The sequence below is a fragment of the Podarcis muralis genome, chromosome 3 (assembly GCF_964188315.1).
Source record: "Podarcis muralis chromosome 3, rPodMur119.hap1.1, whole genome shotgun sequence".
Lineage (NCBI taxonomy): Eukaryota > Metazoa > Chordata > Lepidosauria > Squamata > Lacertidae > Podarcis > Podarcis muralis.
In genome coordinates this window covers 30,771,055-30,785,561 of record NC_135657.1, presented here as the reverse complement: position 1 = coordinate 30,785,561, position 14,507 = coordinate 30,771,055, and the positions used below count along the sequence as shown (strand labels likewise).

At 41.2% G+C, this 14,507-nt stretch overlaps 2 protein-coding genes across 3 annotated transcripts in view; one reads left to right on the top strand and one right to left on the bottom strand.

Annotated features, from left to right (window-relative positions):
- Window positions 1-1,288, top strand: part of TP53BP2 (tumor protein p53 binding protein 2) — a 48,272-nt gene extending 46,984 nt beyond the window's left edge. For both annotated transcript variants that reach the window (XM_028724555.2, XM_077925612.1), the window contains one exon: window positions 492-1,288. In XM_028724555.2, coding sequence (XP_028580388.2) covers window positions 492-533 — 42 coding nt within the window. In that variant the 3' untranslated portion in view covers window positions 534-1,288. The remainder of the gene's footprint in view (window positions 1-491) is intronic.
- Window positions 1,289-2,875: 1,587 nt separating this feature from the next.
- Window positions 2,876-14,507, bottom strand: part of LOC114594632 (calpain-2 catalytic subunit) — a 33,200-nt gene continuing 21,568 nt past the window's right edge. The window contains exons 10-21 of the mRNA XM_028724558.2: window positions 14,105-14,274; window positions 13,341-13,352; window positions 12,514-12,725; window positions 11,008-11,044; window positions 10,066-10,131; window positions 9,830-9,887; window positions 9,591-9,655; window positions 7,769-7,837; window positions 7,261-7,339; window positions 6,125-6,241; window positions 4,514-4,572; window positions 2,876-3,176 (exon numbers count right to left, since the gene is read on the bottom strand). Coding sequence (XP_028580391.2) covers window positions 3,153-3,176; window positions 4,514-4,572; window positions 6,125-6,241; window positions 7,261-7,339; window positions 7,769-7,837; window positions 9,591-9,655; window positions 9,830-9,887; window positions 10,066-10,131; window positions 11,008-11,044; window positions 12,514-12,725; window positions 13,341-13,352; window positions 14,105-14,274 — 968 coding nt within the window. The 3' untranslated portion in view covers window positions 2,876-3,152. The remainder of the gene's footprint in view (window positions 3,177-4,513; window positions 4,573-6,124; window positions 6,242-7,260; window positions 7,340-7,768; window positions 7,838-9,590; window positions 9,656-9,829; window positions 9,888-10,065; window positions 10,132-11,007; window positions 11,045-12,513; window positions 12,726-13,340; window positions 13,353-14,104; window positions 14,275-14,507) is intronic.

The window sequence follows — 14,507 nt, the reverse complement described above, 5'->3', positions numbered from 1 at the left end:
TCATACCCGCTTGGCTGCGGCTAGCAATTGATGCAGACCTGTAGAATGTGAAGGTTCCCTGGAGTTGGCAGCAATTTAAAAAAAGTGAATTGGTAGATCAGTTTTGTCGGCTTCAGTAGGAATTGCTATGGCAACGTATGTGTTCTTACAAAATATAAATTGCACAGTAAAATAGGCACAGATCCTGCTGATCTATTCCTTTTTATACAGGTAACTCACGAGTTAACGTGCATTTAACTTGTATGCATTCAGCTTTATGTGCGTGGCAATGAGAAATAAAAAGGGGTTGGGAAGCGTTTGCGGGGGAAGAGACTTTGGCAGTCCCACCCACCATTGAGCTCCATGTGTTTTGACTCTATGTGATGTTGGCTTTATGTGCTATCCCTGGAATGTAACCCCAGCATAAGTTGAGAGTCACCTGTATCCAGGATTTATTAAGCATGTCTTATGTACCTTGAATTGCTTATTTTATTCTCTTTCTCCCTCCCCAGCTCTACCCAAGGATTAAGCCAAGGCAAAGAAGCTTGGCGTGAAAACATTCTGAACCGATTTTATGAAGTACCAGCCGCAGGACGAGTTTATCCTTCTTACGGAAGAGAATGCATTCTTTGTGGGTTTGCGCCAATCTCGGGAGACATTTCTATTTACAGTGTGATATGAAAGCAATACTGAGTGTGCTTTGAAAACAGATGAAGGATAGAGCGCATTCACAAGTGGCGGGAGACATTCCCCAATCTGGAATGTGACTTTCAAGCAAATGGATTTAGCTCCATTTAGGGAAACAAAGCCCTATTGGTCAGTCACTGCCCTTTTTGCCTCTGCAGGTGGCTCCCCCCCCCCCCCTAATGCTAATATACCAGCAAGAACCAATCATTGCTCATCTAGACAGTTGTTCTCTTGCTCCTCTGGTTCCCTTCTCTAAAAAAGGGCCCAGTGCAAGTTAACCAAGCTTTTCGTACAGAAACAAATAATGAACATTCTGCTTACGGAATGTATTTTAGTAGCCGAGTTAATGGTGTGAAAATGACATAATGCATCTTAATAAATAAGGAACCTAAATTCAGTTTTGAGCAATAACTTTAAAGGGCAGTAGCATTTTAGGATTTCCAAAGTATTTGAAATGTGTTATACTGCAAGTAATGTAGTTTCTATAGTGTTTTTTAAAATAAATCTTGTCTGTGTTTTGTAACTTGGGCGTTCGATATAGAAAACCCGTGTACTCTACATCTCACAAATTTTGTTATAACTTTTTATTCTTAACTGTGATTAAATTTTTGCTTCAGAAATACCAATTTGTCTGGTGTCAGCTTTTAACTCGGCTTCACAAGGCTTCTGTCATTGAGCTGCCCTCCATGTGCTGACAGGGGCACATGAAAGAGAGACTACAGTTCATGACTCCTTTATACAGTCAGCATTCTGTGGTTATTAGGTTTGGAAGATGTTCTCTCTGACCTGCAATTTCTATAAATTGCACCACGCCTCATATCTAAGCCATGTCGGTTTATCCCAAATTGATTAGTTTACATTGCTAGCATTGAGATTTTTTTATATGTTTACAAAGAAAACCCCTTGTATCAAAATTGTTTACTTGTATTGGCAATAACCTGCCTGCTTGAATGATGATCTTCCAAGCTTCAGGACTAGATAACTACAATATTGATGGCCTCTTGATAGCTTTTCACTACGGTGTTATATAGGCTGTGAGGGTATTGTGCTGACTCCTCAGTCTTGTTTAGCAAACTTCTATTTCTTCTTGGTGTTCAAAAGTGCTGTTAATTAGCCAATAAAAGAAACCAGGTTTTTGGAAGGCTTCCTAGTCATGTGATATTATCCAGAAAGTTTCCTTCCTGCTTCTTCTGCTTAAATCTTGGCATGTCTGCAGATTGAGGAGAGATCTGCTGTGCGTGTACATTGCATTTTTAAAGTGAGTTTCTCTTCTGGAGCACAAATTACTTTTGAAATTATTTGATTTACAAATTGGAAAACCAAACACATTCTTGCATGTCTTTTCAAAACTGATTGTGGTGTGTTAACAATTTTGATAGCGGAACAACACATTGGATTAACAGCAAATTTAACAGGTCAGCTGCCCTCTGTAAATCCATACCTTGGATATGGCCTTTGCCTTGGTATGTGATGTGCGAACCTTCTAGCATTTGTAAGAACGCTATCAAATCTTGAAAATATCATGCACCATACTTTTCAGAAATGGCTGATTTATCACTGTCTACGCATTACAGTAGACACCTTGATGCTATGTAATCCTAAGGAATTTACACAATTCTCAGCAGTTGAAATGTTGCTAGCGGACTTTATAATTACCTTTTAAAAATCCCATGTATTAGGGGAATGTAAGCATATTTAAGTCAATAGTTAATTTAGTTGTAGCATGCATAAGTGAAGCATACATTTTATTATTATGATTTTCTGGTGCCGTAGTTTCTGAATGGCTGCTGATATGGATCCAACTGGTAGTAAATTTGCTCATGATGATCCAAGTGCAGACTTCTTGATTTCATTAAAGTTATGAAGATGTCTTGCTGATCAAACCAAGAATATTGTTATTTCACTTAAGAACCATCATTCCACATTTTCTTTTTTAAAAAAGTCTGGGATTTAAATATCATCTGGTGAAAACTAAAGGTTGGTACAATGCATGCAATATTTGGTGTGAAATTGATTTCAGTTGATTAGTTCAAGTAGCATTCTTAAATAGTGTACTTGGGTTGGAAAGTGAAGTTGATGGTGTAAGTTTATTGCTCAGCATCTTGTGGATGCATCTTCAGATGTTTAGGTTCTTATAATTCTGAATAATTGTAGGTTGAATGACATATGCTCCATGTTGCCATTTAAAAGAAGACCACTACTCATCGGCTTTCATTTAAAACTTCTTGAAATTAGCAAACTTAAGCAAATTAGCTCAAGCAAATAAAATAGAATTACATAAAAAGTTAAAGCTTGTATACAGAAGCTACCAAGGTGAGTAACTTCCACGGTGTGCTCATTTTGCTTTTTCAGTATTCTTCTCTTGCTTAGCAGCTTCATTCATAAATATAAGATATGCAATAGCTTTTTTCTTTTAACGCTCCATTTTGGTCTTAGATTGATGTTCACGTTCCTAGGAGAATCTTCAGCTGAGGCTCATGGCTTCTTCATATGATAGTAAAACACACCCACTATGGGACAGAAAGAAAAACATGTTACAAACAGGTGTCCCTCTGCCCCCTTGGAATATATTCCATGAAGCTAGACCAAATTTAGTATATGTGTTTCGTAAAAGGAAGTTATCTATCCGCAAAAAAGCACTTGAGGCTAAAAGAGGAAGTGAAATTCACTCTATAGAAGAAGTTGTTGGCAGCTTAGCTTCTGAGAATAAGGACAAGAAAAGAATGAGCACTAATCCCTCTTGGTGTTTTATTCCTATGTAATGAGGACTGCTAACTTTACAATATATCAGATGGCTGTGATAACACCACTGGCTGTGGTGGTATCCTGCCAAAAGTCTACACGTTGCTCAGTTCACACACTGTTCTGGAATTGTTAGCCTGCTCCCAGATATAGTGGATAATGAAAAATATATCAGGAGTAGGAAATGTACTACTGCACCCCTAATATGATTAATAAATGAGCTGCAAATCTGCCACCATATGAGTGGACTTCTGCCATTAGGTTGCTTGTTCTGATACAGAGGAAGCATTAAATTTGGCTGAGGCAGCTCCATGTATGTTCACAGCATCTGAGGCAGCATCTGGTCCATGTATATTCACATGCTGCTTCCATATGATCAAAGGGAAAACGCAAGATGGAGAACGTTTGCATGTAAGCTATCTACTGCTGTTTCTGCCTGTGTGAGTCGGCTGAAGTCCCGGATTGTTTTTCCCTTTGTTTTTCCCCTGCAGAAGTACAAACAGGTAGCGATTGTAAAAGCCAGTTCACGTGCTTTTGTTTTCAGAGATGCAGGGGCACCATTTTTCATCTGCCACATTATATGTTTCAGGAGGAAGTACATCTAAAGCAGCAGTACACAAATTTCACCAGTGTACTTATTCTACATAAATCTGACCAAGGGTGATGGTGTGTTAGTGCTTCATACATCACTTCAAACCTGCAAGCGTGTTCTGTATGCAAAACGAGGTTGAAGGAGTGTGTACCCTGGCCCAAGGCTCATTGGTGATTGTGCATGCCCCTGACTATATTGAACTAGCAGTTCAATAGTTGCAGGAAAATCTTAACCTTGTGCAAAATCTACTGCCCTGTGCTTTTGAGAACACAAACATCACTTTCTTTCGAAGTGATCATTAGCTCTGGGGTGAAAATGTGTTCCTCTCTGCTGGATGTTCCTGGAAATTTGGTAAAAAAGAAATAAAAAGTATCTAGTGTCTAGCCTGTATGCCAAATACTGTACATATCTAGATTGCAAATTACAAACAAAAGCTTTGTAGTTCTTCCTCTGAAGTGACTCCAGCCTCTGCTAGAATTGTGCTTTTGGATCTTGATAGGAGGAATAACTTACAGTGACAAGATTCATCTGTATCGTTCCTGTTTTCTCAGTATCCAGTTTCTTAAATATCTCTGCATAGAGAGGAGAGAGAAAGAAGAGCAGAGTATTAATAACAAAGTGGAGGCTTCTCGGAAAAGACAAAGCAGCAGTGAAAGGTTTCAGCATGAGAAATAAGGGTGAGAGCTGCAAGTTCATCATCATCATCATCATCATCATCATCAAAAAGACTTAAATTATTTCATACTAAAAGGCATTCATTGTCAGAGGATCACAATACAGTGGTACATCGGGTTACATACGCTTCAGGTTACATACGCTTCAGGTTACAGACTCTGCTAACCCAGAAATAGTACCTCGGGTTAAGAACTTTGCATCAGGGTGGGAACAGAAATCGTGCTCCAGTGGTGCGGCAGCAGCAGGAGACCCCATTAGCTAAAGTGGTGCTTCAGGTTAAGAACAGTTTCAGGTTAAGTACGCACCTCCGAAACGAATTAGGTACTTAACCTGAGGTACCACTGTATATACTTGAAGGCTGACTACTATAGCTTTGCAAAAATTTTTAAAATGAAGAGCTATGTGGTTTTTAGTGGAGGATTTGATTTTTTTTTTGCTTTTCTCGTTCCTACCATTGGCATATGGAATATTTCATCTTGAACTCCTTCTCAGACCTTAATTGTTTGGGCAGTCCATTCATCTGGCTTCCCTGCAGTGAGAAGGGTAATGATGGTACCTCCCTTCCTGCTTGTGCCTCTGCACTACAGCAAACAACTGGTGGCATAATTTGGCTATGTGGAAGAAGACCTACTTCTTTCCATGCCAACAACCCCCCTCCCAAAAGTCAGCCATGTGGCTGGAAGAAGCTGCAGTATGGCCTTCTCCCATGTGGGCCCATATAATCTGTCATTACTGAAGCCGTGTTGGACAAGTATTTATTCTATATATATTTTTCATTGCTAATGTTTTTGTTAAATCACTTTGAGATGTTTCATAGGAAGTGACTCATAAACGGAAGAAAATAAGTGCCTTGTGTGCTGCCAAAAATACATTCAGAAGGTGACTAATTTAGCTTTTCCTGCAGGGGAGTGTTGTAATGGCAGACATCACAACAGCATCATAGAGCTGTCAGCACAGGTGAGGCGAGTTGTTTTGATTTGTTTTGGCAGCCACTGCTTTGCCAATGGTATTTGAACTACACCTTCAACCTGCATGTATAAGTTGATATGGGAAGAGCTCAATCTTGCACTAGGACTGTGGAAAAAATGGCTAAGCTGCTTGACACGGACTCTGTACTGCATGAAATTGCAGCCAACCTGATGTGTGCTGCTGTATGTAACGTACAAAAACCTTACTGCACCCGTAAGAAGCATTATGCCATCAGGCATAGATTAAACACGTACAGCACTATACAGATATTTAAAGATAGAACGGTCCACAAGCTCAAAGTGAATAGACTACAGCGAAGGAAGAAGAAACCACAGGAACTTGCTGTGTAGAAACACAGGACAAACACCCCCCCCAAAAAAACCTCTGGAAATACAGTAAGGTGTTTTTTTTTAATCCATAACATGGTTTTAGCATGGAAATCGTAATATAAATGGGATGCTGCGGCTGTGAGATACTCACTGAACAAGGTTTCCAGTCGAATCAGGCATCGAACGAAATTGTCGAAATCGATTATCAGCTGCTCATCAGCAAAACGAGCCACGATGACTTGGTGCAATTGGCAATCCAGCTTAAAACCTGCAGCGCAAGGAAGCAGAATCTCATTGGCACAGGTGCATTCTCGGGTCGTGTGACCAAACACATGGTAGGGGTTGCCAACCATTTTGTATTTTAGAAAACCCTGATCAAACAAACATAAGGTTTGTGCACTGGAAGCCACATATCTTAGCTGGTTGTTGTTGTTTTTTAAATTGGCTATGCTGTCTCCAGGATGATGAGCAGAAACGTGTGGCTGCTCCCTGCATAAGGCAAATTTTCTGTCAATAAGCCTATAAAGCCCAAGCTGCCTTTGTTTAAGATGACTGTACAAGAAGGAAAACATGACTCATGATTTGTTAGCCTGCCTCTTATACACACAAGCAAGCAGGCACACTTCAGCAGAAATGGTTTGGTTTCTTTCATGTGACAATAATAGCTTTTTAGCACACACACAGAGTGTCCCTTGCCCAGATTGCAAGAAAAAAGAAATTAGATGATTGGTGATTCAGAGCTTTAATCTGAACTCAAGCTGGATTTGAGTTTGTTGGAATCTCTGCTAACTTCCCCCTCTTACATCAAGGATGTTGGCAAACTGGATTTTAAAAGGGCAAAATCGAGCTGTCAGAGATGCGCAAGGGAAACCGTTTCAATTCTCAGAACTTGGCAACGGTTACACGTTTTGTATTATCTTAGTCATACAGTGGTGCCTCGCAAGACGAAATTAATCCGTTCCGCGAGTCTCTTCGTCTTGCGGTTTTTTCGTCTTGCGAAGCACGGCTATTAACGGCTTAGCGGCTTTAAGAAAAAGGAAACAAACTCGCAAGAACTCGCAAGACGTTTTGTCTTGCGAAGCAAGCCCATAGGGAAATTCGTCTTGCGGAACGACTCAAAAAACGGAAAACCCTTTCGTTTAGTGAGTTTTTCGTCTTGCGAGGCATTCGTCTTGCGAGGCATTCGTATTGCGGGGCACCACTGTACTATTGCTTAATGTAAGTTTGTTATGGCCTTTGGATAGAGCAATAAACTTATGAACTTTACTGTAACTGTATAAGAGGTACCTGCTGCTTCTAAGGCTTTCCGCATCTCATAGGAGTTCATGGTTCCAGAGCGATCGACATCCATGTCCCTATAAATTTTCTGCAGAACACAAAACCCAGAGTTAGAGGCCTGACAGCACTTCAAAGCAGAGCAATCTTTCTACAAAACAATCTCTGTGCTTCGCAATGATGCCATAAAATGCTCCTTCCATTGCTTTAATCTACTCTCATTTTTGTGGGGTTTTTTCTGGGATGAATTTAAAGAGCTATGCCTGTCTTACTTAAAGTTACTCTTGGGCTCCATAAACTTGACCTAATAATAGTGTCACAACTGAGCACTGCTACTGCTAATGGTGCATTTATACACCCTGATCGCAGTAACCACTACAAGGCCACTGTTCATACATATCTGTGAGAAGATATGTGCTAAGGTCCCAGGAAGGTTAACACACTTCCAGTCTTAGATGCCAAAGTATGTTTTAGGTAACAGAAGTCTCCCACTCTTCTACATTTAAAGATGTCTACTTACCTGGTATTTCTGAATCTTTGTCCAAAGTACATTAAATTCCTTCAGTCCCAGCTTACCGCTGCCATCAGTCTGTTTTTTGTTAGGGATATTTCGATTTCACAAAGCAAACCTAATTACTTTTTCTTTTTTCAAAATGGGGTATATTTCGGCAAGTGGTTATTTTTGAAAATCAGGGTAGAGAACGATGCCAGTCCCATTCTAGATTATTTTTCCTATGTACTGGTAAACTCCCTGATGTATTTTGCATGTTTAAAAAGCAACCAGCATCAAAACTTGATTAGAACTCCAAATTTCTGTCCAAATTTGCTGACACCTACCAGTTTATGAGGCGTATTGTGAATACCCCCAGGTTGCCTCCATGGCAAAGAGTGTTTATGATCGGCTTCAGCTGGTGAGTCAACGGTGCCCTTTTCCGGACAAGGATAGCTTTGCCACTGTGACTCACATGTGGTTACCTCTTGCTTATAAAATACTTCAATGTGCTCTGTGTGGGGCTTCCCTTATAGATGGTTCAGAGGCTGCAGCTGGAGCAGAATGCCCATGGGCACAGTAGTGCCCCTTAGTTGGTACATATCACACCAGTACTGAGGGACCTGTACTGGCTGCTTATTAGTTACTGAGCCAGTTTTAAGGCATTCTAGCCCTAAGCTACTCTGGGCCCAGGTTACCCAAAAGACCAGCGAGGACATTGAGTTCAACAAATAGAACTCTTGCCATGGTATAATGATTATTGGCTTATGGTGATATGGAGGTGGGCTTTTTCACTAGCAGTACCAGTGGCATGGAACACATTCCTTGTTGAAATCTAAGAGGCCCTTCTGTATTGGCATCCTGCCTTTGACAGAGGGACATCCCTGTGATTTCTCAACCCGAGTCTCTTGCTTTTATCACTGTATTGTTTTAACAGCACTGTCTTATTGTGTATATGGATATTTATATTTTAACAGTTTGTATATCTTGTGCTGGGGACGTGGGTGGCACTGTGGGTTAAACCACAGAGCCTAGGGCTTGCTGATCAGAAGGTCGGCGGTTTGAATCCCCACAACGGGGTGAGCTCCCGTTGCTCAGTCCCTGCTCCTGCCAACCTAGCAGTTCGAAAGCACATCAAAGTGCAAGTAGATAAATAGGTACCGCTCCGGCGGGAAGGTAAACGGCATTTCCATGCGCTGCTCTGGTTAGCCAGAAGCGGCTTAGTCATGCTGGCCACACGACCCGGAAGCTGTACGCCGGCTCCCTCGGCCAATAAAGCGAGATGAGTGCCGCAACCCCAGAGTTGGTCACGACTGGACCTAATGGTCAGGGGTCCCTTTACCTTTACCTATATCTTCTGCTATATATACATATACATTTAGAAAGAAAGAACCTATTTTGGCATGTAGCAGTATATAAATTATTAACTGATTATGACACTATGTATACGGGCTACTTCATATCAACGCTACACCTAGGTCAGTATTGTCTCTTCTGACCAGCAGTGCACCTTCAAGGTATCAGCTGGAGGTATGATGTTAACTCAGGTACAAGTGGAGGCCAGATAAAATCCTTAAATTGCCTGCATACAAAACTCGTGTCCCAGCACTGATCCATATAAAGCCCCTTCAGATATTAGATATCTGCTAAAATGCTGCAGTTGTGAATGAATCAGATTCTGATTGTCTCCCTTAGGTGGGTGGGAGCATGTATCTCATAACAACAAGGTGTTTCATCAAAGGGAATGTTGACAAAGTATGTCACAGTTAGGTCTTAAAAAACCCAAAACCAATCCTTCCCCTATTATGTTGGCCCTGTAAGCAAAAAGCATGTAGATTTGGAAGAAGGATACGTCTAATAGATCAACCATTATTTTGCATGTTTCAATGCTGAAGCCATCTGATTTAATATCTTGGCCTGCGAAGAAAAACAACACACTTATTACACACAAACAATGTACTCTTTCTGTTTTCAGCATTCACATTTGATTTCGTGGGGAACTGTGGATGTTCACAGGCAGCAGGGCAAAGCAATCCTAAAATGTTGCTAGTGAGGGATAGAGAAACAGGAGTTTGTGAGAGAAGAACTTACGTTTTGCCATGACTTTTTTCAGAATGTTGCACAATTCAAAGGCGGAGATCTCAGCATCCTATGGGCACGGAAGGAACAAGCAAAATGGCTTACTTTAAATGATCACCTCTACTATCACTGTAAATCAGCATGTTTTCCCAGATCTAGTTCTGCATTTTCAAATTCTGGCTCTTGGAGACAGTGCATTTTGTAAAGAGCCACGGGCCCCCGACCTGATGGAAAACTAAGCTACTCACCTCTCCAGCTAATTGCCTAAATAGTTTCTTAAAACTGGGTTCAATTTCATCTTCTGTGAGTTCTTTCTAGAAAAATGAATGACAGGGAAAACATCAGCAGAGGTCTCTGACCCAGTAACCGTCAAATATTTCAGCAAACAGATTCCTCTTCTAGGGCTATATTAAATATATACATAGATATGTGTATATATACACATATCCTTTTGCTAGGGCAACGAATTAAAATTTAATTTTCACTCTCAATGACTGGTTCGAATTCTGTTCAGATTGAATAATGCATAAACCCTCCAGTGAATCTCAGGTTGCTTTTTTTCATACCGCAGCGTTAAAGATGACAAACTGTTCAAGATAAGAAACCCATTTTACTATTTGCAATGAAGTACAGAAAAGCCTATCAAATCCAATGTCAGAAATGTGTGCATAGAGGGCAATGTTCCAGTATGGTTTTTGTTTTTTTAAAAAGATGTGGTTAACATTTTAACCTCAATACTGAAAAATAAAAGTATAAGAATGAAGCCGTAATTGTGATAAAATATACAGACAGCCTCAATAATGGAGGGAGAGGACCAAAGCCGTTGGTACATTAAACCTGTGAATCAGGACTGGCAACACAGTGTGTATCTCTCTGTGTAGGCAGGATTAACCCTTTCTGCCAGCTCTGCTGTTCTATCCAAAATCAGACCCTGCCCCAACAGGCAACCTTGTAGACCTGGGTTTCTATGTAAGTTTGGAAGCTCCAAAATTCAGGGCCCTCAACAGCAACAACTGTCTTCTATGAGTCAATAGGTGAATGATGGCATAATCACTCCTAATAGCTTTGTGCATCTTCTACAATCGCTCAGAAAACGCCCCCAGCAACCTTGGAAAGCAAGCGCACGTTCTCTCTTTTGCCTGTAGCACTTTGCCGTCAGCAAAAACAAGTTTTCATATTAGGCAGCATACCTCTTCAATATTGGCTTCAATTTCATCATCAACAACTCTAAAAATGAGCAGAGGAATTGCTGTTAGTTTTATTTCATGCAAGCAGACTTAGATTGACATTTGAACTTCTAAAGAAGGGGTGGGGGGAAACTGGGAGTTGGAATTCAGCGACATCCGGAGACCCATAGGTTCCCTACCCTATTCTAAAGGTTCCCTGGGTATTTAATATCTGGAAAAGTTTCTCTGCAGCTACTACAGGTACACATCTGTTTTGTAACGTTCAGGTACATCCAAATGAAGATGATTGGAAACTTAGGGATCATTTTTTGTGTGCACAATACACAGAATTAATTCTTTGAGTGAGGGCCTAAGGCAGGGGCAAGGAACCTGTGGCCTGCCAGAGACAGCTGAACTACAACTCCCATCATTCCTCACCACTGGCTATGCTGGCTGGGGCTGATGGGAGTTTGAGCCCAACAACATCTGGGAAGGCCACATGTTCCTCATCCCTGGCCTAGGTGGGCAGTAGGTATTTTACCTTCAACTTCACTGAGTAGCATTTTAAATGAAATCATTTATAATGTGCACACCTCTTCTCAGCACTGACAGCAATGGGAAGGGGAAGGAGGAAGCGACTGAGGTGATGGAGGGCTGTGAAGGCAACAACGAGCACCAAACTTTCCATGAGTTCCTGATGCATTGAAGTAGGGCCAAGAGGCAAGAAAAACAATCTGAGAATTATCCACAGACAAAATGCATATAACACAGCCACTCTTATGGCTTGTCTGGACAGATGTTTGAAAAAACCCTAAGACTACTTACATTATACTGAAAAACAGACACAAGGATGGATGTAGCACCAAAATCGTATGCTGTGGAACTATGACAAAACATGGTTTTAAGGTTCTTTCACATATCTGTGTGGATTTGTAGCCCTCTGTCCCCAGAAACATGGTCAGATGAAAGGGAGGGCGTACTGGGGAGCTTACTCCAAATCACACACTCACACAGTGGGTTTTGCCTCTCTCTGTTTAACATTATTTAGGAGTAGTTATATACCACTCCAAATAATTGTGGGTGGTTTATAGAAAACCATCACTAATTTCCTGTAATGGCAGATAAAAAATTAGGATGTCTCAACAGTCCTTGAAACCTGACTGGTTAGGCCCCATGGAATGAAGGATAAAGTAAAACCTACTTGGTTGTTCAAGTCCTTTGGTCCAGCCTTGCCCAATCTGGTGCTCTCCAGATGTTGTCGGACTACAACTCCCATTAACCATTGGCCATGCTGCAGCCAGCGGATTGACAGGAGTTGTAGTCCAAAACACCTGGGGAGCACCAATCTGGGGGGAAAACACCATCACACAACAGCCCTCTTTCCTTTTAACTTTCACCACATAGGGTATCTAATTGACTGGGATATACAACAAGATCCTGAAGCAATAAGGTTGTCCAGTGCTTTGAGATTCATAAAACCATTCAAGCTAGGGAGAAACAAAGAAAAATAGAGTAGAGGGAGTGACATACTGTGAATCTGCATTCTTTTCTGAGAAGACTCGGAGGCAGAAATCCCCGTTCTTGTTGGGTTCAAAAGTGGATGGCACAATGATGTACTCTCCTGGGGGAAGCTTGAACCGATTTAACACCTCTCGGAGGTTGATGAATGTGTTTGATCGCTCCCTCGCTCGGTTCGTTAGAAAGTAGTTTTTGCTCAGGTGGACATTTGTTTGGCCGGAAGACTTCATTGGAGAAAACAACAAAAGCAACGGTATTATTCCAGTTCAGAATGCAACTGAAGGGCCATTAGAACGCTACACAGTTCTAAATAGCTGAGATAATGATTACGAATATAAGAATGTTACATGGGAAGAGAAATATATTGAAGCATAGAAAATGAGTTCTATTGGTTTGAAAGGAACCTTCAGCTCAGCCAGAAAGAGGTGTCCCTCAGAACATCTGGCCCAGATCAAAAGCTGAAACAGCCCCCTGGGAGGGGCAGGGATGGTAGTGGGAGGGGTAAATCTAGAGCAAACCATACAACTACAACCAGACATCAGACGAGGTATCACAGAAGGATTAAAAGGGGCTGCAGGAAAATTTGCATTTTAAGGGCTTTAGAGTCCAGGGAAAGAAAAGCAGACCTTTGGCAAATAAAGTTAACACAGGGCTGTAAAATTCTATGTGCTTACATCACCCATGGTGAAAGACAAAACTTGCATGTTAAACGACATACATTTCTGGAAGTTTAAACATCTCGTTTAAAATAGTTCTTTTAATGCTGATTGCAAGCTCCCCACCCTCAGGACATTCTTAGACCAGGAACACATGTTCCATTGCACAGAAGTTGCACATACCTGTGGAGGTACCTGTGGGAAAGCAAGAAGAAAAAAAGGTGTACATTAAATTAACAACACTCAACAATGCTTCATCTGCCACTTGTGCACAACTCCTTTAACTGGGAAAATCTTTGCATGCTCTGGCCCTTGTAAATGTTGCAAGTATGTATTATTCTAGAATCTAGATCAGCCTTTCCCAACATCTGTGCCCTCCAGATGTTTTGGGCTCCAACTCCCATCATCCCTGACCAGTGACCATGCTAGCAGGCACTGATGAGAGAATTTTAGTCCAAACATCTGGAAGGTAACAGGTTGGAGAATGCTGCCCCAGGTATTATCATTCAGCAAGACAACCCATTTTTTTATTAGTAGTTTTCAACATCTACGACCTTCCTAAAGGGCTGCAGTAGACCAGATAATGTTCATCTGTTTTTGACTTTGGGGCTGATTTATGCATGAATGTTAATCGCTTGATGCCGTTCTGCCAAGGGTGCGATCCATCTCCACCGAAAAAGTATTTCAAATCAGATGGTGTGCATGTTTTAGCTGCCATGTCTATGATGGCTAATGCAGAAATGTAAACTATCACTTGATGCTACACACAAATAAGTGACAAACATGCATTTGGTGAACCATTTTTTTAATGGTAAAGGGAGATTTGTGTTTTGTCGATAAGCCACCATCATATGCAACCCATGCATTTCTGAACATGTCAGCTTTGACCCTGAAAAGTAATGACTCTGTTTGCAAAGAAGAAAGGAAAGTGGCAACAAGGAGCTTGCCTCATAGATGGCAAATCCAATGGTGTGCATATCCTCCCCCATCTTCCGCTGCTTCCGACGGTGTTTCTGGATCAGGCCCACAAGGAAGGTGCAGCCTCTCTCGGGGTCATCGGGATCTTCATCTTCTTGCTCAAGTTTGATCAAATATTGTGGATTCATCCAGAATGTATCTGATGAAAGAAGGGAGGTTACTTGAAACCATATTCAGCTTACAGCGACTCAGCTTGTGTTGATGACACAAAGCTGTCTTCCTGGTTTGGGAAGATACAGCCCCTTCCATTACAGATTTCCACGCTCATTTTAAGGACATGAAACATGTAGTTCTTTTTAAAAAGCTTCAGAATGATTTTCACATGGAGTGCAGCTGCTTGTAGCTCCTTTTTTGAATCTCTGCATTCCAGTT